General features: G+C 41.3%; 1 protein-coding gene across 1 annotated transcript in view; it reads right to left on the bottom strand.

The window, feature by feature from the left end:
- Window positions 1-23,653, bottom strand: part of actr2a (actin related protein 2a) — a 44,905-nt gene that overhangs the window by 11,502 nt on the left and 9,750 nt on the right. The window contains exons 2-5 of the mRNA XM_068044264.1: window positions 21,737-21,847; window positions 15,428-15,643; window positions 8,840-8,912; window positions 4,343-4,479 (exon numbers count right to left, since the gene is read on the bottom strand). Coding sequence (XP_067900365.1) covers window positions 4,343-4,479; window positions 8,840-8,912; window positions 15,428-15,643; window positions 21,737-21,847 — 537 coding nt within the window. The remainder of the gene's footprint in view (window positions 1-4,342; window positions 4,480-8,839; window positions 8,913-15,427; window positions 15,644-21,736; window positions 21,848-23,653) is intronic.

Raw genomic sequence — 23,653 nt, 5'->3', positions numbered from 1 at the left:
CTTAAAGCACACCTTCCCTGTCTTCCAGAAGGCCTCCCTCCATTGCACAGTACTATGTCAGAGCATGGTTTTCCTGCAATGGTGGGATCGGTGTCCCACATCTAAATTGCACTTTCTGATGGGGTGATCCCACTACTGATTAAACCTACTCCATATTTTCCTGCATTTGTAATTAGAAAACGGCGCAGCGAGGATAGTGCCGAATTTGAACCAGCGTAGTCACTTGTTACTATACTTAGAGTTATTCTATAGACAATTCCCCATACTTTCAGGTAAAACTGACCTGCCATTGATTATACATTTGTACACACAACACATTTATTGAATTGTCTTTTTTTTTTAAAAGCATTTATTTACTCTCGAGAACTTTTAAACTTTAACTTGTGGCAGATTGGCAATAAATGCATAAGAAAATATTGTTTAACAAAAATAGAATTGGTTTATTGACAAAAGGAGATAAATCCTAATCAAACATTATAGCAAGTTATATCAGCCAACACAACCAGGCCCTGACACCATTTCAATTCATAGAATTATTTGAAGTCAATCACCCCGCTGCCAGCTCTCCAGTCATTACTTTCAAGTCTAACTTGTGCAGCAGGACAAAATATGGAGTGGCGTCATTAATGGTTTACGTTGGTGACCCCATAATTTCCTCTTTCTTCTGCGTGTTCACAAGCCTCCACGCCACAGTTCTGCACTATAATGACGCAAAGACCCAGATTTTCTGGGAACTGAATTGCAGCAGCATTTCTGTAGTTCCACTTACCGTCACCAGGTGGCACTGCAGCACCACCTGGTGGTGGAACTGGAAACTACAACACAGATGCATTTGGAGAAGCTGAAAAAGCAGAGAACTTCTACATGGATTTAGAAACTAAAAACACAGATAATGTAGAAAAGGGAAAGGTGGGAAAGAAAGAAAACCAGTATGACTGGGCTCAAAGGGTAGCAAGGCAGCTACAAGGCCCAAAAAGGGCCAACATCCTGCACTCCCAAGTGCTCCTGGAAACACCCAACTGGAAAATGGGCCCCTGACAAACTGACTTTCGAAACCACCCAGATTTCTTTTGTGGCTTGGGGTTTAGAGAAAGAATTTGCAAGGGTAGGGGTGTGAACGGGTCAAGGAGAGAAAACAAGTCAGCATTCCCATTCACCATTCTCATAATTCAGCAATCCGACTGGAGATCTAGGTGCGTTGTCAGGTGAAGATCAGTGAGTACACATGGTGAAATAACAGCAACAATTGAGAAATAGCAAAATGGTGAGATAGAACATTAGTCTTCAGTCACTGTCTTCAGGAGTGCAGAAAGTGCACAGAAAATGAGAGCTCCACAGAGTTTCTTCCTCCTCATGAAAGAAATGTTAACTGTTTCTCTCTCCACAGATGCTGCCAGACCTGCCGAGTGTTTCCAGCATTTTGTTTTTGATTTCTTCTCTACAAACAATGCTGGCTTCACACAGCTGGATGTACATTACCAGACTAACAACTGAAGCATTCTCTGCAGTCTGAAAATTCTTTTCAAAGATATGTGGACATGGCCCAGGAAACTCAGTAATTTGAATGGAACAGGCAGAGTTCTCCATGCAGTCCAGACAATCAGTGGAATCCACATAAAGAGAGAAAGATTGAAGTGGGAGGGAGAGAGACAAAACTATCACTGTTCCCATATTTCATCACTACAATATCATATGTGGAAACGGACAACCACACAAATCCAATAATTTAGGAAATCTACCAATCGATTACCCAAATAAAATGTTGCTGGAGCACAATGTCAGCATTTTTAGAGTGCATCCAACTGACAGCAATCACATGGAACACAAGCCCTTAACACACTGACAGACAAACTGCTGGAACAAATGTTTTATTTACCCACCTCACTATTGTTCTGGTAACACAATTCTACATATTTAATATAGTGGCAGCTGTAAACAGGCACAAACACAAGGGGCGGCACAGTGGCGCAGTGGTTAGCACTGCAGCCTCACAGCTCCAGCGACCCGGGTTCGATTCTGGGTACTGCCTGTGTGGAGTTTGCAAGTTCTCCCTGTGTCTGCGTGGGTTTCCTCCGGGTGCTCCGGTTTCCTCCCACATGCCAAAGACTTGCAGGTTGATAGGTAAATTGGCCATTATAAATTGCCCCTAGTATAGGTAGGTGGTAGGGAAATATATAGGGACAGGTGGGGATGTGATAGGAATATGGGATTAGTGTAGGATTAGTATAAATGGGTGGTTGATGGTCGGCACAGACTCGGTGGGCCGAAGGGCCTGTTTCAGTGCTGTATCTCTAAACTAAACTAAACTTTTTAAGTGACACATTATCCCTTCTCCTCGACCAATCTGCAACATTTGGTAAGGTAGACCCGCTCCTCCACTGTGCAGCTCCATGGGCCTGTCTTTTTGTGTTGTCAGTTCACCTCCAGCCATGGTTCTCCTGCAGAGTCCCCCAAGGATCTGTCTTTGGCCTGCTTCTCATCTACATGCTGGCCCACAGTGACATCTGGTGACACAGAGTCCACTTCCACATGAAAGTTGAGACCAGCCATTATTCTCACCATCACATGACCTCAACCATGTCTCTCTTTTGTCATCGACTGATCCAAATTTCTTCCAACTTCAGGCATCTAGGAACTTCCCACAGCCCCCAAACCCCTCTCCTCCCTAAAGCCCACCTCTGACCAAGCTTTTCAGTTCTCCCTTCTGATGTCTCTGTATTTCGCTCGCCATTGATCACTGTCAGAGGACATTAAAAAACACTATATAAAACACAGGTTATTGTTATACTTTGTCTTGATCAACAGCTGTCCAACACATTGACAAAAATCACAAAGTAGGTTTGCACTTCCCTGTATACCAGTTAATGCAGTTTTCCAGTGCTGCCTTGAGACTTAGCAAGAGGACTATGTGTCAAATGCAGCATCTTCTGGTTACAGTACTGGCTGCCTGCACAATTAAGTCATGTTCCACTCACTGGTGCTTTGATTTGGATTTCAATTTAAACACAGCCTGTGGATTGAGTTCAGTGCACATTGATGAAGAAAATGGTAAAGCAAACAGACAGAGCAACTTGCTGCAAGCTCAGGCCACCGCACCATTAAGGGTCTTTTCCACTGATTTTCCTTTAAATTGAAAGACAGCCTGGCGATCCTGGCATTTATGCTGTTAAATCTGGTTTCTGTCGACCAACAGCAGACCTGTCAACCCAGTTTCTGCATCATGAAAGGTTTAGATAGAGTGAAAACATTACAACTATTAGTAGGGAACAGCAAAGACAGAGGTCATCTATATAAAACTGTCACCTAGAACTCCAATAGGGAATTCAGGAGAAACCTCTTTACCTAGAGAGTAGTGACAATGTGGAATTCATTCCCACAGGGGGGAGTTGAGGTGAATGGTATAGGAGCATTTAAAGGGAAGCTGGATAAACGGGAGGGAGAAAGGAAGGAGAATGCTATGCTGATAAAGGCGGCTTGAGTAGAGCATAAATAGCAGCAGGGACTGGTTGGACCAAATGGCTTGTTTTTGTGCTGCAAACTCAATTAATCTAAAGATCAATATAAATACAACTCAACACAGGCAAATCTGAGTTTTGTCTCCAACATGATTTAAAATCTCAAGTGTAAGGCAGGTAAACTAACACTTCAAATAGCATTCAATTCTACTTAGTGACAAATGGTTTCACAGCACCGAATGGGTTTGCAAACGGGCTGATGAAACGGTTTTAGCATATTTACATTGCAAGAGGCTTGCCCTTTGTCGCTGGGTTCCACAAATGTTCCTCCCTAAAGCAAATTATATTGGCTTCTGCCAGGAATTACCAAGACTGAAAATCTGAAAGACTGAGTTAAAAAAAAAAACTGGTCTTCCAGCTCCAGCCTTAGTGAATGGTGGCCATTCTGTATCTGGCTGGTAGCCCAAAGTCCCAGATTGGAGAGTCCAATGGCATGGGAGCAGTGTACAAGCGCCTTAAAGTTATGTGGTTTCATCAAATCTGATGGTCTATTCCAAGTGATGCATTAACATTAAACACTGGCATAAACATTCAAGCAGGACCAGAGAGTGGCACCACCAATATACCTGGACTAATAAGCTCATTTCAAACAAACCAAAGAGCACCCACAATTGAAAACTATGTTCTGTACTGCAGTAATACCAGTTTTGCATTTTTCTGTAACAGGGGATGAATTATTTTATCAGACATTCCCAAGACTGACTGACAGCCAGTCTTTTCTGCATGATATTGAGAAGTTTGGAAGCAGACAGTGCAGAACAGCAATAAAATACTGCTTGGTTATTTAACACCGACAGCAAGCAATGCAATCAAACTCTTCTCGGCACCTTAATGAGGTATCGGGTGATGTCCCTGCCGGCAATGTCAAGCCTCCGCGTTAGGTGTGGCAATGAAAACCCTTCGTAGACAGGGCAGATGTGTGTCACGCCATCACCCGAATCCACAACCACACCAGTCAGTAAACCTGAAGAGAAGAATAAAGAGTTCATTAGGACTCAAAACATTACACTTGTGAATGAATGCAAACTATTGTTACTGGAAGCACAACAGTGCAAAGCAAGGTCATCCGACAATCCCAGTTGGGTGATGCTGTAATACAGTATGTTGCCACAAACAAACTAGGCTCTTGCCACAAAGGAAATGGGGGAGAATGGGCAGAGCACTACAGCTGGAGACCCCTCACTCGCTCGCTCTCTCTCGCCACAATTGCATATTAGGTCCGCCACACAGGTAGCAGCTCCATCTGTTTTACACGATCTTGAGTGCAGAAAGTCTCCCTCCCACAACCAACACCTAGCTGTCTTATTACACACTCAATTCCCCCATGCCCCAAGCAAACTTGGCAGTAGTTTAGCTCCCATCACCAAGTCCCATTATGATCTCTACATACACCTCAGTGCCATCAGTCTGATTACATCACGGACAAATCAAAATGTCTGGAACCCGACCATCTGAAACCTGAAACCATGGTTTTATTCGCTGGTATAAGCTTCACTCCCTCAAACACCATTGCACTCCCAAGCACTCTGTCTACATCAGCTAATGTGAAGTCTTTGCATCCCGCAACCCCAAGGCTGCTCACTCCCACCTGATATTTTCCCACCTTAGTCTCTATTTCATGCACACTAGTGCCAAAACCCTCTTTCACACTTCTTTCACCTTGCATCCTCCATTTACGAGTTGATAAATTCACACTTGATCAAAACTCAAGCCTCCCTGTTGCAGACCCACTCTGGCCCCAAGTCCCCAAAGCAACCTGAATTTAAAATCCTTTGCATCAAGTCTCGCCTGGTCTTCACTCACCCTCCTCCAGTTCTATGCCCCCTCCCACAGTCTTTGATCCACTGACCCTCACCTATTTGCACTTCCCTCTCTTCACTCCACCAATGGTGGAGGAGCATTCAGTTGCCATGGTCCCTACTCTCCAATCCAATGTTTCTGACCAAGGTTTTTGTCACCTCTAACTTTCTCACCATGGCTCAGCAGATTTTTTTTTATATAAAAACATCTCCCCCACAAAGCTGCTTGGGACACCAACTATAGTAAAGCTGTTAAGAGAATTGCAAATCGCTGTTGTCGGGACAGATGTAGGAAGCAGTCAGACACAGGTTAGTATTTCTCCCCTGTATATAGAGAGTAACTTGAAAATAAATGCAGCTATTTCACCAAGAAAAACAAACAGTCAATATTCAGCCACTTCCCAAGAGCACTTACAATATAAATATGTACAATTCAGCTTCACTAGTACAAGATAAAAGCAAAATACTGCAGATGCTGGAAATCTGAAAAAAAAAACCAAGTGCTGGAAATACTCAGCAGGTCAGGCAACATCTGTGGAGAGAGAGGCAGAGTTAACGTTTCAGGTCTGTGACCTATCAGAACCGTGAATCCAAGGACACAGATGGTGTTTAAAAACAACCTTGTTGGAAGTCATATGCTTTAAGCAATAAACAGAAACCTTGGTGACCTGGGGAAAATGTTTACAGAGAAGTGAAATTCAAGATATATAGGGGTCAGGAGGCTTGACTCGAGATATTGTTTTTGGTTTTGCTTTGGACAGTGTGTTGGGGTATGAACTGTTTTGAAGACAGTTGGAGAAAACCAACCAAGAGTGCAGCCACCATCAGCTCACCCTCTTCCATCTCTGAGAACCTCCAGAGAATCAAGTGTAATAAATGGGTGGTTGATGGTCGGCACAGACTCGGTGGGCTGAAAGGCATGTTTCAGTGCCGTATCTATAAATAAATAAAAATAAAGAGAAACTGATGCTGCATTTCTCCCAAAAAACCTGCCAGAAACCCGTTGTCACAATTCTCCTGAAAAGCCTGCCAAACTGATCCTCAACGTTGCCTGGAAAGAATTGCTCGAGAAAGATCCCAGTGACAGTCATCTACGCATATTTGGGACACCAGACCAGAAAAGAACAACTGACATCTTTCCATATTTTTTTCTTCAAGAATTTGCAAGTATTGGCCAAAGTATTCTCTTTTGTCTTTTTTTTGTAACAGACCTCTGCAGAGAGAATATCTATCTTTTTCAGTGTGTGAGAGTGTCTGTGTGTGGAATTTAAAAAGAGGAACTTTCATTTTTCAATCTGTGTTAATGCTTAAGTCTTGTTTTACAATAAAATGATAATTTTATTTTTTATTAAAGAAACCTGGTTGGTGTATTTTATTCTAGGATAAAGAGTGAATTATATGATTGACTGCATCGATAACTGGGTAAATATTTTTAAAAATGTGATGTGACCTGTGGAGAAGTAGAACTAGAAGAGACAGTGCACTCCTCCTGCCTCGGTCATAATATATAATCTGATTTGTTTGGTAGTGCCTGAGCAACCATCTCAGATTCAACAACTCCTCCTTCATACAATAAAAAATACACTCTGCCTGTACTGGCTCGTTGAACTGCTAGTCGTGCTTAGTCCTACATCCCTGCTTTTTGTCCAGAACCCAGTAATTCCTCGTTCTCAAGTACCTGCTCAATTGCCTTTTAAAATTATTTATCCAACCATCTATTCAAGCAGAATGCCCCGATCTCGATAACTCAGTGAAAATTCTCATCTCCCCTCTCGATCTTTTGCTAATGATTTTAAATCTATGGTCTCTAAAAAGAAAAAAAGACTCATTTATAAGGCGCCTTTCATGACAACCGGACATCTCAAAGTGTTTTATAGCCAATGAAGTACTTTTGAAGTCGAGTTATTGTTGTAATGTAGGAAATGCAACAGCTAATTTGCACACGGCAATGAGATAATGACCACATAACCTGTTCCTGTGATGTCTCAGGGATGAATATTGGTCAGAACACTGGGGACAACTCCCCTACTCTTCTCTGAAATAGTACCTTGGGATCTTTTACGTAATTATTGACCCACTCGCCAGAGGGAATAGTTTTTCTCGATCTACTCTATGAAAACCTCTCATTGTTTTGTAACTCTCTTAGGTCACCTCTTCAACCTTCTCTGTTCCAAGGGGAACAATTCAAGCTTTTCCAACCTTTCCTCATAACTGAAATCCCTCATCCCTGATAATATCCTAGTAAACCTCCTCTGTACCCTTTCTAAGGCCTTTACATCTCTGTTTGGTATTATCCACAAGTATGACCAGTTTGCATTCCACTTCTGAATCCAAGTTGTTAATGCGACATAAGAATAGAAAGGGTTACTTCCCCACACTGTCAGCATATATGATAATCTAGAAAACTAGCAAAAGCTAACTAACAGGTTCAAAAAAGCTAATGGCAAAAAACACTCCGAATAGAAGCCTATGGGTGTGTAAAAACAGATAATTACATGAAAAGTGGAGAGAGAGAGAGAGAGAGAGAGACACGGTCCTTTCTGAACTGCAGATATGAACATTCCTTCACTCCTATTAAAGGACATTAATCAGATGTGTACAAAAGCTCACAGGGGATACAAGTTATGATGAATACAAGATCTATTTTCTATGGTACCTCAGATCGAATATAAAGCTCCAACATGCCATTCGGCCCAACTAATCTGTGGTGTTTAAACTCCACCCAAGTCTCCTCCCACTCTACTTACCTCATCTGTCTTTCAACTTATCTTTCTATTCCTTTCATATTCTCATATCCTCCAGAAAATTATTTTTTGATACCATTTGCCACCTCTACCAGGAATTTGGAGTTAAAATAAATATGGATGTTGAATTTTTTAAAAATCTAAGGGACATTTGCTCAATTTTTTCTATGAAGTAATTATCTTTTTTGTATTTTAGAAGCTGAAATGCTGAGATTTGAGATAATCTGAAATTTTGTAGTTCCTTAAAAATCGGCAAAACTTAAATGCTGCTTACTTATTTTACAGATGATTTTAATTTTTTTTCCAAACTACATTGGAAGATTTGTTTAGAATTTGTGGTATTTCATAATTATCTTTCCATTTTTAACCTGACTACATAGCATAATTTAGGATTTCAATATTTAACTGAGATTAGGCAAATAGTAATTTTTTGTTCATTCATTATGGAGGGCATCTTCCATTAATTTTATTGCTTTAGAATGTTATGAGGGTAGGTTAGTGTATTTGAAATTTGATGCAATAGAAAAGTGTCATGGGTGAATAGCATCACGAGACATAATGCAAGAAACAGCAACACATCAGGCACTAGTGACAGACAGCATTCTCCAACTCACTCAAATTCCACTGGAGATCCACTAGCAAACTTAAAACTGATGAGATTAGTCTGATCAATTTTATTCAAACTTTAAGAACCTTTTATCCCAAAAATAGCTTAAAAGTATATATTACATTACATCTTGTTTAACTTCTCCTCAATCGACTAAATCTCAGACATACATACCTTGAGCATACAGTGTCAGCACAGCCTGAATGGCAATGTAGACTCCACTAAACTGGTAAGTTTCAAACATCACCTGAAACAAGGAAAAGAATTTGTACATTAGCTAGCCTCACCTTTCCATCCATCTTATTTTCATACATTTTTAAATCAATTGATAACAGCCCGACAAGTATGAAGTACAACATACATATGCCTAGCTCCTCTTTATCTACATCCCTCAACTTCAAATATTCCTAACCTGATTGAGTGACAGAATAGTCTGGTTTTCAGATATCTACACATGTACTTTGGGATCGTACTTGAAGATGCAATTGAGAAACGAAAGAAGCAAGACTTCTTTAGCTTTCCCACCTGACCTCAGGTCATTCATCTGTGGTTGGCGAACTCATCCTGTGGGAAAACACAAATGCTAATGTCCTTCCATGCTGGGCCATGATGGGTTCCACTAGAATCAAGCCCAAGATTATTGGGAGATGCTGTAGCTATAATTGAACTCAACACAAACGGTGTTGTACAGAGGATTGAAACTGGATGTGCTAAGAAATTTCAATTCCAGAAGTTACCAACAATGCATATTCATTCAATTCTAAAATTAGAGACCAGGGGGCCTGAATGCACTCAAGTAATCTATTTGCCACACATGACCTGCCCTCAGCACCCCCATCCACAGGCTTTCAAACCAACGATTCAGTGCCAAGAAGCATTACTGTGTCAGGACAATTTATAATGGGTGATGCACAGTATTTAGGGGTCAGTAGTTTGGATCTTGCCATCCCTGTTCACACTGGGGAGACGCAGACACGCAGAGAGGCAGGACTAGCATACACAACGGTATTTTGTTGCCAAAGTGAGAGATGTCACCACTACTATTTGGGCATCCACTACTATTGTTTGAGTACTGCCAGGTCAGGTGTGCAATGATTAGGGGAGTAGAGAATTCTCTGCTCTGAGAATATACCTTATCCCAAAAGCACTCACTTCTTATGCATCAGTGTGCATTTTGCTTTTTTTTTCTTGCAGTTAAATGAAGTTTTCATTAATCATCACACATCACCCTATCTTTAATTAAAAAAAACTTCTTACTCTAGCAGTTCTTGCTCCCCACAACACTTCTCACGTTTAGACCAGAGAGTCCATAAGCAGATCAAATGAGAGTCAAAACCTGTGTCTTTACTCTGCAACAAGTATGAATGCAGACTGAATTACGACTGCCAATCCTGGTCCAATTATCCTTCAACTCAGTAACCTTTGATCTTGACTCCCATATTCAACTCCACAAAATATCAATGAGTAAAATGAGTAAATTGCTAATCTTGATAGGGCAACAGTCTTCAGCAATTTAATGAAACTGAACATGTCAAGATTTTGTAGTTGATTTAAACTTAACCATACTGTATCAGCACAAAGTCCACACCTTGGGTAGAATTCGTTAAGCTGTAGCTTTTATCCCCAACTGGCATGTAGAGTTTAGCATCCTTCAAAGAAACAAAACAAAACCCACCATTGTTCACTGTATAACACCCAGAAGAGAAGTTATTTTAGATTCCTATACAATCTGTTTGTTGGGCAAGAGGGGAGGAAGATGGAAGGACCACTTCCACATATCTCAGCCACAGAACAACATGGCAGGATTGGACCCTTTCTCCCCCACACTTCCTTGCCCACTTAACATCCACTAACAGGTATGCTAACATCAAGTTCGTTCAGGATGTAATTTTCCCCAAGAATCATACGTCTGTCCTTGGCCCAGCTTAGGGTCGCCAACCCTCCAGAATCAAACTGCAGTCTCCAGGCATTGAAGATACGTCTCCAAGATGGTGCAGCCTGCAACTCCAAGAAAGGAAAAAAACTCCTAGGATCTTGAAGTGTTTTTTGCTTCATTGAATATTTTAGTTCATTAGTTGTAGAATTATTGCAAATGGTGGTTGAGGGAGAAATAGCTGTTTCAGTAACAGTCAAGATTCATCCAATTGAATATGTTTGTTCACTTTCTGACCAGCTGTGGGAAGGCAGGGAGCCTGGAGGATGGGCCAATGACCAGAGAGTGGGGTGGGTGGTTGGAGGCAGGTGGTCAGGTGATGAAACCCTCAGGAATGCATCCAACCATAATTAGCAAGCCTATGCTATGCCCTGTGAATAGACTAAAATATATTTTAGTGTTAATGAAAATTTATGCTACATTCTCTATAACAAGAATTGAACAAGGACCTGTTCCACGTGTACAGTACAATATCATATTGACAAATGTGTTAATCACGTATGTGGTGACTGCAGGAGAGTACCACAGCAAACTGATCATTACCATTGATATTGAAATAAATGCGCTTTATTTGTAGCATATTATCAAATAATGTACAACTAGGAATTGCAATGATCACAACTAGCTCTACACTTGGAACACTAAGATAGCATACCTGGAACTAGCATGGAATTCATCTCCAGAACCAAGCAGAAACTGTTCAGGACTATTACCATTCAACCATACAGATCAGAGACCCAGACATGTTACTGCTGTCACATCCTGCAATTTGATAAGTTCCTCCTGAAACACTGAAGGTCTATCAAGCGCTCAAACCAGAGATCCTAAAGCAGGGCAAAACCACTGTGAGAGACCCTGATGTTACAGCATGTCTGCAAGGGTCAGGGATTGTCATCTGCATGGAAGAATCTGTAAAGTCACAGCAAGCTGGAATAGGTCAAAAGGAAATCGGGTTGGCAACAGAAAAGAGATCGCTCAAGCACAACCTGAAGTTGTCTCATAACAATGTTGACAGCTGAGAAAATCCCACAGCTGACTGCATGAGTTGGTGAGCAATGATACAATGCAGTGTCAGCCAGGACGAACATCCAGTGCATAGACCGCCAGAAGCAGTGACAAAAACAGCAATGTGAACAGAAGCAGCCCAGAGATCTCCACGCATCCCTGATTTTCATTGCTCCACCATTGGTGGCCATGCCTTCAGCTGCCTCAGACTAAGCTTTGCAATACCCTTCCTAAACCTCTCAACCTCTTTACACCTTTACGGCATTTCTTAAAATTTATCTCTTTGACCAGGTTTTTGGTCACCTATCCTAATATCTCCTTTTTGGCTCGGTGCCAAATTTTGTTGTGGTCTGTGCAACGTTCAGGACAACGTGCCCCTCACATTGGTCTTATTCAGACTAATTCTCTTGCTGACAATTTTTGAACTATTCTGGGTAAATATATCTCAACATGACATGCAGGATTATCGATTCTAACTTCAAAACTTTGCCGCTATATATTGAACATATTTTCCAAGTGAGTGATGTACAGGTTTAATCTGGGAACTGAGATCCATGGACAGAAAGCATCCAGGCCTCGTCAACTCTAGGTTTCTCCAAAAGAATAAAAAAAGGCTGTTCATGACATCTTGCCTATCAGTGAGGTGCCCGTCTCCTTTCTCCAGATAGTGGAGCTGAACCTGGGAAGGCAGGTGTATGCGAATGAGCACAACACCCTGGTTGCAGCCTCCAGTTCCCTCCTGGTGAACCAGTCTTTCAGAAACGTCAAAGTTTTTTCCCCCAAGGACAATGTGGACCCTTATTCAATAGTCCAAGACAAATTCCTGTTTAGGCATGTCCAGGCTTATCTCAGATGAGCAACTGGCCCTGCCCAACCACTTCTTGGAGAAGGAGAGACCGCTGAGAGTCTGAGTACTTCCAACAAGCTGATTAAATTCCCCACTCCCAAGGTCAATAACTGATGAAGCTGGAGTTAAAGGCCTGCTACCCGACCGGAACCCGACGGGACCCGATGACGTGTTGGGTTCGGGTCAAGTCGCTCTTCTGGGTCCGACTTTTGGGCTCAGGTCGGGTTGGTCCGGGTCCAGGTCAACACACACAGTACTACCTTTTGTTCTGCTGGGAGGAAAAGGGAAGTTGAGTAAGTAAGCATCAAAATTTGAAAAGCCTGCCTGAGCTGGGAGTCCAGGATGTCAAGGAGGGAAACGTGCACCCGGACTCCAGACTCAGTCTGTGCAGTGAACGCCTCGATGATGTCATCGCGCTCATGCTGCAGCTTCCTTCCATTTCACCCATCCAAAAGTGTTAAGTACAGCGAGTGCACTATGGATGTAAAACGAATGCTGTCAACTGGAGAAAATGAACATTCCGGTGGTCGGGTGCGGGAAAAAATGGAAGAACTTGGGCCGGGTTGGGTTTTTTTTCCAGACCTGAGCAGGCCTTTAGCTGGAGTGACACTGAGGAGAACTCTGCAATATGCTCACAACAGTGACCAGTGAAGTAATCAGGTTTCATTTTCATCGACTATCACCGCTCCTGCACCTTAGCCCTGGTGAATCAGGAAGCTAGCAAGGATCATGGTCTGGGGTTGGATTGCTCTGGTCAAGGAGACTGGCATCTCGGCTCTTGTCTGGGTGCCCCTAACAATCAGCCCCCTAAATAGTACATCTAGGTTTCACCTGCATTTCACTAAGCATTTGACAGGCTCTCTTAGACTGGAACACAAATCAGTACAGGCTTCCCTCCTTGAATATTGAAAGCAATCAGGCAAAAAACTCAGCGTCGCATTGCTCATGACATGTGCATCAAATAGCAAACAATAGCGCCTATTCTGGTTCGCTGCTATGCTCACAGGCATTTACAACCAGAGTGTCCAGACTGCTATGTCCAGACTGGCCAAGAGAGTGTGGGAAAATGGCGCACTGACACGGAACACAAAAGTCCGAGTGTATCAGGCCTGTGTCCTCAGTACCTTGCTCTACGGCAGCGAGGCCTGGACAACGTATGCCAGCCAAGAGCGACGTCTCAATTCATTCCATCTTCGCTGCCTTCGGAGAATACTTGGCATCAGGTGGCAGGACTATATCTCCAACACAGAAGTCCTTGAAGCGGCCAACACCCCCAGCTTATACACACTACTGAGTCAGCGGCGCTTGAGATGGCTTGGCCATGTGAGCCGCATGGAAGATGGCAGGATCCCCAAAGACACATTGTACAGCGAGCTCGCCACTGGTATCAGACCCACCGGCCGTCCATGTCTCCGTTATAAAGACGTCTGCAAACGCGACATGAAATCGTGTGACATTGATCACAAGTCGTGGGAGTCAGTTGCCAGCATTCGCCAGAGCTGGCGGGCAGCCATAAAGACAGGGCTAAATTGTGGCGAGTCGAAGAGACTTAGTAGTTGGCAGGAAAAAAGACAGAGGCGCAAGGGGAGAGCCAACTGTGCAACAGCCCCAACAAACAAATTTCTCTGCAGCACCTGTGGAAGAGCCTGTCACTCCAGAATTGGCCTTTATAGCCACTCCAGGCGCTGCTTCACAAACCACTGACCACCTCCAGGCGCGTATCCATTGTCTCTCGAGATAAGGAGGCCCAAAAGAATTTTAGAATAAGTGAGCACTGGCAAGCTTAGCGTGGAAAACAGCCAAATTTACAGTGCTGATCCTGTCATAGCATTGATGAGTTTTATTTTCAGTTTCTAAACTAAATTAAACTACTAAATTGCAAACTATTTTCACTGTACAATTTTGTACCAGAGAATACAGAATACATGATAATCGTGTAATCAACAGGTTATGTGGGTAAATATGCATCACAAAGACTAACAATACCCAACACCATAATACACTGCTCTCAAGCTTACTATCAGAGACTAGTAAACTCAGGCAGATTTCAGAGCAAACAGATCTAATTTCAGAGAATTCCAACCTCCTTTTGCCAGGATGAATAAACTGAGTCTGCAGTGGTACAACCAAGACCACCTCCAGAATCCCATTGCCATGGTACCCACCAGTACAAACCAGCAGTAATTTACATTCCAGATCCCCTCAGGCAGACCCTCCAGATTAACTGTCTACACAGGCTATTACTCATCACACGCACAAAAATTGCCACGTCACTATTTTCCACAGGTCGACCCAATTAGTTTAAATTTCATAATCATAAATTTGGAACAAGTTAACAGGCAGAGATTGTATCAACCAGCAACCTGAATCTGGAATGAAATTCTCTTTTAAATGAACAAAACAAATGAGCCCATTTCAGATGCCTGTAAACAAGGTTTTCCATTGGAAAACTGTCTCTCAGCTCATCTTGGTCATCTTACCAAATTGCTTGAGTGGAATGTGCCATGCTCTTTCATCCAGCCTCTCCACCTCACCCTCCTCCCAGCACTACATTTGACTCATTTTAAGCATTTTTTAAAGAAAAAAGTCAGCACATAAGCACAAGATTTTTTGAAGAGTTTAAACTGTCCAGTGGAGCTGAAAAATAATTTGTTCATCTTCCTCTAGTCTACAGTTTAAATGTTAGAAACATAGCAGCACTTTTGTCAAACTACTGTAAACAACTGATCTTCCTTTTCACCTTGACAGGATTCTAATTGGCAGATATGTAAAAATATTTTGAGATATTGAACAAAAGTCTTACTGCAATTGTAAGCAGAGCCAAGTGTGTCTGATTCAGGCTGGGTACTTATTGCTCTGACAACTGCAAGAGGGACAGAGGCAGAAAAACAGCCTCTAAAATAAGTCAACTGTTTTTCCTGTCTTCATGAAGTCCAAGTCTACAACAAAATCAGATTCTCTCAACTAACATTCTTACCTCTATTATCTTCTCTCTATTCTTTGTAGGGTTCATTGGTGGTTCAGTCAGAAGAATCTTGCAATTCCTGGAGTCTACATCTAGCTTTTCAGGGCCAAACGTGTAATCCCACAGATGCTTCATGTCATCCCAGTTTCGAACAATGCCATTTTCCATAGGATAGTTAACCTCCAACATAGAACGCAATTCACTGGCTTCATCGCCCACCATGAGATCCTGTGAAGGGAAAATGAAAGATAATAAATTTCAGAATGAGACAGCGATCAGCATTGTTCAATAGAAGGGTAAGAAAGCCCAACTTCAACAAAATAAAATTTAAAAAAATACTGAAAACAAGAATTTTAAGGAAATATAGCAAAATAAAACTGCATTAGGCAAGTTATTGGTTGAATTAACTTGCTTAGTAAAGCGTTATCAGCATCATTTCATCTCTCAAAAAACTGGAAACCAAGAAACTTCCACAATCAGGAACTTTGGAAAGGAAAGTAGTGCTAATTTGCAAGCACAGAGGTCTGAAGAGATTTTCTTAGAATCGGGTGATGAGTGCAGTTTTGAAAGCGCGAGGAATGATATCCGAGAGTATGTTCCAGGGAAATGCGGTTGGAATGGGGTAAAGATCTGTGGGTAGTGAAAGATACGATAACGGTTGAAGATAGAGACCATAGGAATAGAGAAACCATAGAAGATGACAATGTCCAAGCATGGGTCAGAGTATTATAATGGTCGGAATATTATAATGGAAGAGATGGTGAAAGAAGGATGTTAGTAAATCAGTTAGGAGAAAAGGCTACAACTGCACTAAACTCATTATAAAAGCTGTTAATCAATCCAAAATATTAATCCTAAAGCTGATTAACCAAAATACTCTAAATTATATGCACAAAATATCTGAATTATTTTAGTATCATACAGGTATATTAAGATTAATTTTAAAAAGTAATGTTCTCAACTTCTATGCTTTACTTCCCATTTATTCTTCCCTTTTCACCCAGACACCGATCTATGTTACAGAACAGGCACAATACCCACAAGAAACCTTTTATAATTAAGACAAAAAGGTTTTTAACAAGCAATTTAATCAGCCTAACGACTATCGAAGCCAAGTCTAATCCTCACTATCCCTGCATTCTTAAGCTTCAGCGGGGACTGCTTGATGATAACGAATGAGAGAATCGCTCGCCCATTTTTCTCCATCCCTTGCCTAGAGACGCTGAGACCAACTCCAATGTCCCTACAGTTGTCCTGGTTGAGATTGCTCAACTCTTCACGCAATGATATCACAGAAATATATTCTCAGAACCTGTAGCTGTTAGTTGAGTACTCATCTGGCCTCAGTTTACAAGCTCCTGCAAACTGGGACAAGTAGTTTTGATTTTAAGTTATGATAAACCTGCATACAACACTGGACCAGAACAGGAGTATTGTGTCCAGTTCTGGGCACCACACTTTAGGAAAGATGTGAAGGCATTGGAGAGAGTTCAGAAAAGGTTCACAAGAATAGTTCCAGGGATGATGAACTTCAGTTACGTGGATAGATTGGAGAAGTTAGGACTGTTTCCTTTGGAGAAAAGGCCGAGAGGTGATTTGACAGGTATTCAAAACCATGAGGGGTCTGGACAGGGTAGATAGGGAAAAACTGTTCCCATTGGTGGAAGGATCGACAACAAGAGGGCACAGATTTAAGGTAATGGGCAAAAGAAGCAATAGTAACACAAGGAAAAACTTTTTCATGCAGCGAGCGTTTGGGACCTGGAATGCAGTCTGAGTGTGATGAGGCAGGTTCAATCGAGGCATTCAAGAGAGAATTGGATTGTTAGCTGAAAAGGAAGAATGTGCAGAGCTGTAACACTAGGTAAATTGCTCTTTTGGAAAGCCAGCTCAGACACGACAGGTCAAATGACCTCCTTCTGTACTGTAACAATTCTGTGATTCTGTGAAATACAATTGCATAGAAAACAGAAGTTAAAAGGAGGGAAGGTATATGGCATTGAACTATTATATCCTACACAACTGTGCTCCTTCTGGGTGTCTCGGGAAGGGCTAAGGCAGAGACACTGCACAGCTAGAGCAAGAACAAAAAGAAATGAAGAAATGCAAGGCTCTTGTGCAACAGAGCTATTCCACAACAGAACACCTCTGAAAGACAGGCAAGAATATTGAACAAATTCCCTTCTTAAAAAAATTAATTGTTCTCTATCCAAACAGCTTGAAAGTCAGGTTTTGCACTCGCCACTGGTACAGCCACCTGACAGGAACTAGATAAGATACTTAGCACACTGTATACATAGATATTTGCTGAAGGCAGTTTGCACAAAGCTTGTACAAAAGGTTTTCTCTACGTGGGAGCACAGTACAGTAACTAGAAATTAGCAATGCAATACCTCAGACTAGTCATGCTCAGACAGTTCACTGGATGCTGATAAATGTCCAAATGCTGACTAGCGTAAAGTAGAAAGCACGTCATGCCCAAAGAGTGAGCACACAATCAAAACCCTAGTCAGATTTCAACTTGGATTCTGATAAAATTGATGAACTAAACATTCATCAGATTTTGAAAAGATCCATTAAATATATGCAGTCTTGGGTAGACAAACACATTCAATTCTGGAAATTAATATCAAAGAACTGTCCAGTAAGCAAGAGCATTAAAGTGCCTTTTCAAAAAACATACATCACTAATGCAAGATTCAAACATACTGTACACAAATGTGCAGTAGAGGTTTCAGATAAAATACACACACTTCTTGCTTGTTGGTGCAAGGCAAAGTGAATATGCGTTCATACAGGAATTCATCAATTGCTGCACCTGATCAGCCACATTCCATTGTCACTGAATGAATGGGCAAAGTGTTTGCCTCCAGTAGAACAGTGTTAGTTTTAAGTCCCAACCAACTAAATGCTATTACCTACATACACACAAACATGGGTAATTTTAGTTCAAATACATGCTTCAAAGCAAAATAAAGATATTGTGGCAAATTCATGCTGTAATGTGAAACACTGAAAATCTAAACAGACATACTGAAATTTTTAAACACAGAAAATCATCATTCCCATTACATACCCTACTCAGGAGCCTGACCAAGAACAGAATTTAACAATGTTTTTAACAGTTACTATAAAATCCTGGGGGGCGGGGGGTGTCTAAGTGTGCAAGTTCTACAGATATTTAGTGACCACCCCCCCCCCCCCCCCACCCACCTCTTGTAAGTCAGCCCGTTCCATGCCCTATTGCTTATTCTGGGGTTTCTGGCCTGCAAGTGGCCAGGAGGGAGGATCAGGCCATGACTCAGATTGACCAGCCCCCCTATTTTCCTTAACTGTTTGAATAAGCTCCTTGGCTCCATGACACTTGCCTGGCAGAGATTATACAAGGCTTTTATTACATCATTTTATTAGTGCACTGACATTGCATAAACACTCATTAATCTTAAAACAACCACTTTTCAATGTAAAATACCTTAATCTCAACTCGTTGAATTTTACACATGCTTGAGATTCTTGAATTTGTTTTACGTGTTGGATTATACAGCTTAGTTTAAGTAGTTTTCAACTTCAAGAAAAATGATTTGACTCTCCTCTATGTGCCCACCACACCCCTGCAAATTCCCAACACAACATTCCACAGCTGAATGACTAATCATTCTGCCTAATGATGCCAAGCCCTTTTCAAATTCTCTTCAGTAAGCAGCATTTGAGGGGATATGCAACTGCAATGGGTGGTATATCCATGATTTTCCCTACCATCTACATCTGGTCTCCACCTAGCAACTGCCCCAAATGGCCCGGAAAGATCAGCAATTTGCTGTGTGAGTAACATGTGACTGTGTTCTATCACTCTGATGCAATGCACCTATCCACCAACACTCGGCCAATACAAATTCCGTGCATTTAAAATTTGAATAGAATAGACGAGTTAACTTTCCAGCATAAGAGGGAACAGCAATCTACAAAATGCTGTCTTGTTAGAAGTAAAAAAAAAAATTGCAGAATGTTAACAAAAGGAATTATTTCAATGCAAAGTTTGGATGATTTGATTGCAATACCAAAATAAAATGAAATGAAAAAATGAACACGCCACACTACAACAACTTACTTACCATCTTTTTGTTATTCTACTTCAACAGGTGAAGGAGAGAGAGAGAGAAAGAGAGAGAGAGAGAAGGTAAAAACAAAGGTCAGAAAAGGTCTGAGTGAAAATATCACTCCCGGAACTCAAAGATCCAAAGTGCCTTCCAAAATTAAAAGAAAATGACAGAACTTTGAGGAACCTCCCCATCAATTGTGGAACAGTCTAACTTACAGCAAAAAAACTATGGCTCTGTTCAGCCTCATTCTTTATAAAGCAAGTTACTCAGGACATTATAGTGTTTTGCAAGCTGTATCAAGAGCAACTTAGTACTGCAATAATAAAAACAAAAGTTATTTTTCTAAATGGTATAGAATCAACACTGTCATACACTGATGGATTTTTACATTTCTCTCAAATCACATACAATTTAACTTATAGTTGAAGTAAATGATATTGTGCTTTTGTGTTCCACAGAACAATCCTTTCCATTATCTTATCTGACTCTCTGGAACTAAAACAGAATCTGAATTGCTGTCTTGGCCATTATTTACATGACTATTCCAGATTTCAAATGGGGGACAAAATATCTCATTTTGTGAGAAACTTCTGAACAAGCTAAGTTGCTCAACTTTTTGGCCCTATTGATTGCAAGTGCTGCTTATAATGTTCCTGGTTTGCAAATATTACCATCATCGATGCACGTTTCATGCTGCCAGGGAATGAAAAATCACCAGAAAAAAGATATTGCCAAGAGTGATTAAATTTAGGAAATATTTAACCCTTAGTGCATCAGCAGCTCAAGGGAATTTTAATCACCCTCAGCCTTTAAACTTTCAGCTCATACTAATATTGTTTCAAAGCCTATATTCCAGCAATAAAGTAACTATCACTATAACATTAACCCTCTACAATTAAAAAAAAATTAAACAGTAAACACTTAACTTCTCACCTCATATTTCTTCCTTTCCTTAATGTGCAAGCTACACCTATTTGGATTTCTTCCTCTTAATTACTAAATACTTTTAAGCTTACATATTTCCTTTCCTCATGGATCTCGTTATTGGCTTTGGAACTGGCAATCACATCGAAAATAAAACAGTTCCCTTTGGTTAGCTGTCACTTGAAAGACCATTTTCAGTCAAAACATCCACAGCTCTTAAGATTGCCATGCCAAAAAGACCAAACTTTAACTCACAAGTCCTAGCGTTAAATCTAGATCAGGACTACAGTTATATTGTCCAGTGAGGATTGCCCAGATTATACCTACTAGAATTAAGCTGCAAACTGCCATGAAAGAGTAAAATATTTGAAGTTGCTGGCATTTCAAATACCTGTGAAAAACACTCACCCTCTTCCACCCAGTTAATGAATGTCAGGAATCTTTTATTGCAAATATTTAAAAATTGCCTCCGATAAAAGACAAAATTTTCTAAAAATTGTTTCACTTCTGATTTAATCCATTCCATGCATCAACACTTGCTTCACTATCCAACGAAAAACTATGTTTAATTAACCCTGCAATATTTTATAAACAATCTATTTCACGTAGAGGTGGCTTAAAGTATGGGCTGACAATCAGAAACCAAGTAATTCCTCAACTACTGTAATGTCTCTCTGAACAGGTCGCTCAGAATGACATTGATGGAGTTCAGAGAAGACTGACTGTTTATCTCCTCACCCAAAATGAGTGGGAAGACAGAGAATGGGGGGAGAGGAAAGAAGGAAAGTGAAGAAACTTTTTTTACTCACATTCAAAAAAAACTTTACTGAAGACATTGCAGTTTTGGTCATTGGTATTTAATCTCCCTTTCTAATGCATGAATTTGAAATAGCACTTAAAACATTTATTTCCGTAGTGTATTTTCGATAGTCAAGTCTAGCAATTAATACCAGAGCTCAAAAAGTGAAGGCCTTTTATCTTAATTTGGCTTTATAAACATTTGACATTTACAAAGTCTGTATATCTATATAATCTGTACAGAACAATTACACGTGATTTAAATGCTTCTATTTTAAAAGACTGAAAGAGTGCAAACATAGAGAAAAGCTGACTTTTTTTTGTAAGGTATGTATTACTATTAAAAAAGAAAGATTAGTTTTTACCTTCAGTTCATTATACTGAAAGAATGATCAAAAACATGCAAGGATCCAATACATATACTGTTCACAATGGAATAAAATGGGTTAGGAAAAATGTAGTGACATTACATTAACAGCATAGCTTTCCAAAGCCTTACCTTAATCTCAATATTCCCAACTTTGGCAGTGGAACGGATGATGGGGCGACCCACCAGCGCCGGAAAGATGTGCTCCGGAAAGTTGGAGCCAGCATAGCCACACTTTACAAACTATACAAAGTGGGACAAAAAGGAAAAAAATCATTTAGTTTCTTATAGCCAATTCATTTTGCAGTTAACTATCTATCAAAACAGGAAAAAAAACAAGTTCTTGTGTCACAACAGGCTGAAAAGAGTTATCTTGCTTTGGCTCAAAGCAGATCATTCCTTCACAGAAAAAAAACAATTTGGACAACTGCTGAACACTCAGAAATTACCCTCTTGAAGATTAGCTCTTACACCGTTGACTTTTATGACTATATGCAGTATTGAGTCAGATCCAACACAGCTCTAAATAGCAAATATTCTCAAATATATATTATGTACAAACACTTATACATGCAGATATATATGTATGTATCTCAGGAGTAAATCCATTCAATTTGTTAGTTCTCAAATGTCTACAGTGTTCTGAATAACTTTATAAATAACCTGACTAAAAAATTCAAAATACTAAGCAACACAAATCTGTTTCTCTTATTCATTCATGGGATGTGAGCATTGCTGGCAATGCCAGCATTTATTACTCATCCCTAATTGCCCTTGAGAAGGTGGTGGTGAGCTGCCTACTTGAACCGCTGCAGTCCATGTAAGGTAGGTATACCCACAGTGCTGTTAGGAAGGGATTTCCAGGATTTTGACCCAGCGACAGTGAAGGAACGACGATATAGTTCCAAGCCAGGCTGGTGTGTGACTTGGACGGGAACTTGCAGGTGGTGGTGTTCCCATGCATCTGCTGCCCTTGTCCTTCGAGGTGGTAGAGGTCGCAGGTTTGGAAGGTGCTGTCTAAGGATCCTTGGTGCATTGCTGCAGTGCATCTTGTAGATGGTACACACTGCTGCCACTGTGCGTCGGTGGTGGAGGGAGTGAATGTGGATGGTGTGCCAATCAAGCTGGCTGCTTTGTCCTGGTTGGTGTCGAGCTTCTTGAGTGTTGCTGGAGTTGGAGGTTCACTAATGTCCTTCAGGGAAGGAAATCTGCTGTCCTTACCTGGTCTGGCCTACATGTGACGCCAGACCCACAGCAATGTGGTTAACACTTACATGCCCTAGCAAGCCACTCAGTTGTACCTAACCGCTATGAAGTCAATAAAAAGGAATGAAACCGGACGGAAGGTGGTGAATTACTCGCCGCAGGATTCCTAGCCTCTGACCTGCTCTTGTAGCCATGGTATTTATATGGCTACTCCAGTTCAGTTTCTGGTCTATGGTAGCCCCAGGATGTTGATAGTGGGGGAATTCAGCGATGGTAATGCCACTGAATGTCAAGGGGAGATGGTTAGATTCTCTCTTGTTGCAGATGGTCATTGCCTGGCACTTGTGTGGCGTGAATGTCACTTGCCACTCATCAGCCCAAGCCTGGATATTGTCCAGGTCTTGCTGCATTTCTACACGGACTGCTTCGGTATTTGAGGAGTCGCAAATGGTGCTGAACATTGTACAATCATCAGTGAACATGCCCACTTCTGACCTTATGACTGAAGGAAAGTCATTGATGAAGCAGCTGAAGATGGTTGGGCCTTGGACACTACCCTGAGGTACTCCTGCAGTGATGCCCTGGAGCTGAGATGATTGACCTCCAACAACCACAGCCATCTTCCTTTGCACTAGGTATGACTAACCGGCAGAGGGTTTTCCCCGATTCCCATTGACTCCAGTTTTGCCAGGACTCCTTGATGCCATACTCTGTCAAATGCTGCCTTGATGTCAAGGGCAGTCACTCTCACCTCACCTCGAGTTCAGCTCTTTTGTCCATGTTTGAACCAAGGCTGTAATGAGGTCAGGTGCTGAGTGGCCCTGTCGGAACCCATCTGGGTGT

Source organism: Heterodontus francisci, chromosome 13 (assembly GCF_036365525.1).
Source record: "Heterodontus francisci isolate sHetFra1 chromosome 13, sHetFra1.hap1, whole genome shotgun sequence".
In the NCBI taxonomy this organism is placed as follows: Eukaryota; Metazoa; Chordata; class Chondrichthyes; order Heterodontiformes; family Heterodontidae; genus Heterodontus; species Heterodontus francisci.
Note: the sequence above shows the minus strand (reverse complement) of the source record. Positions and strands in the feature narration are given on the sequence as shown.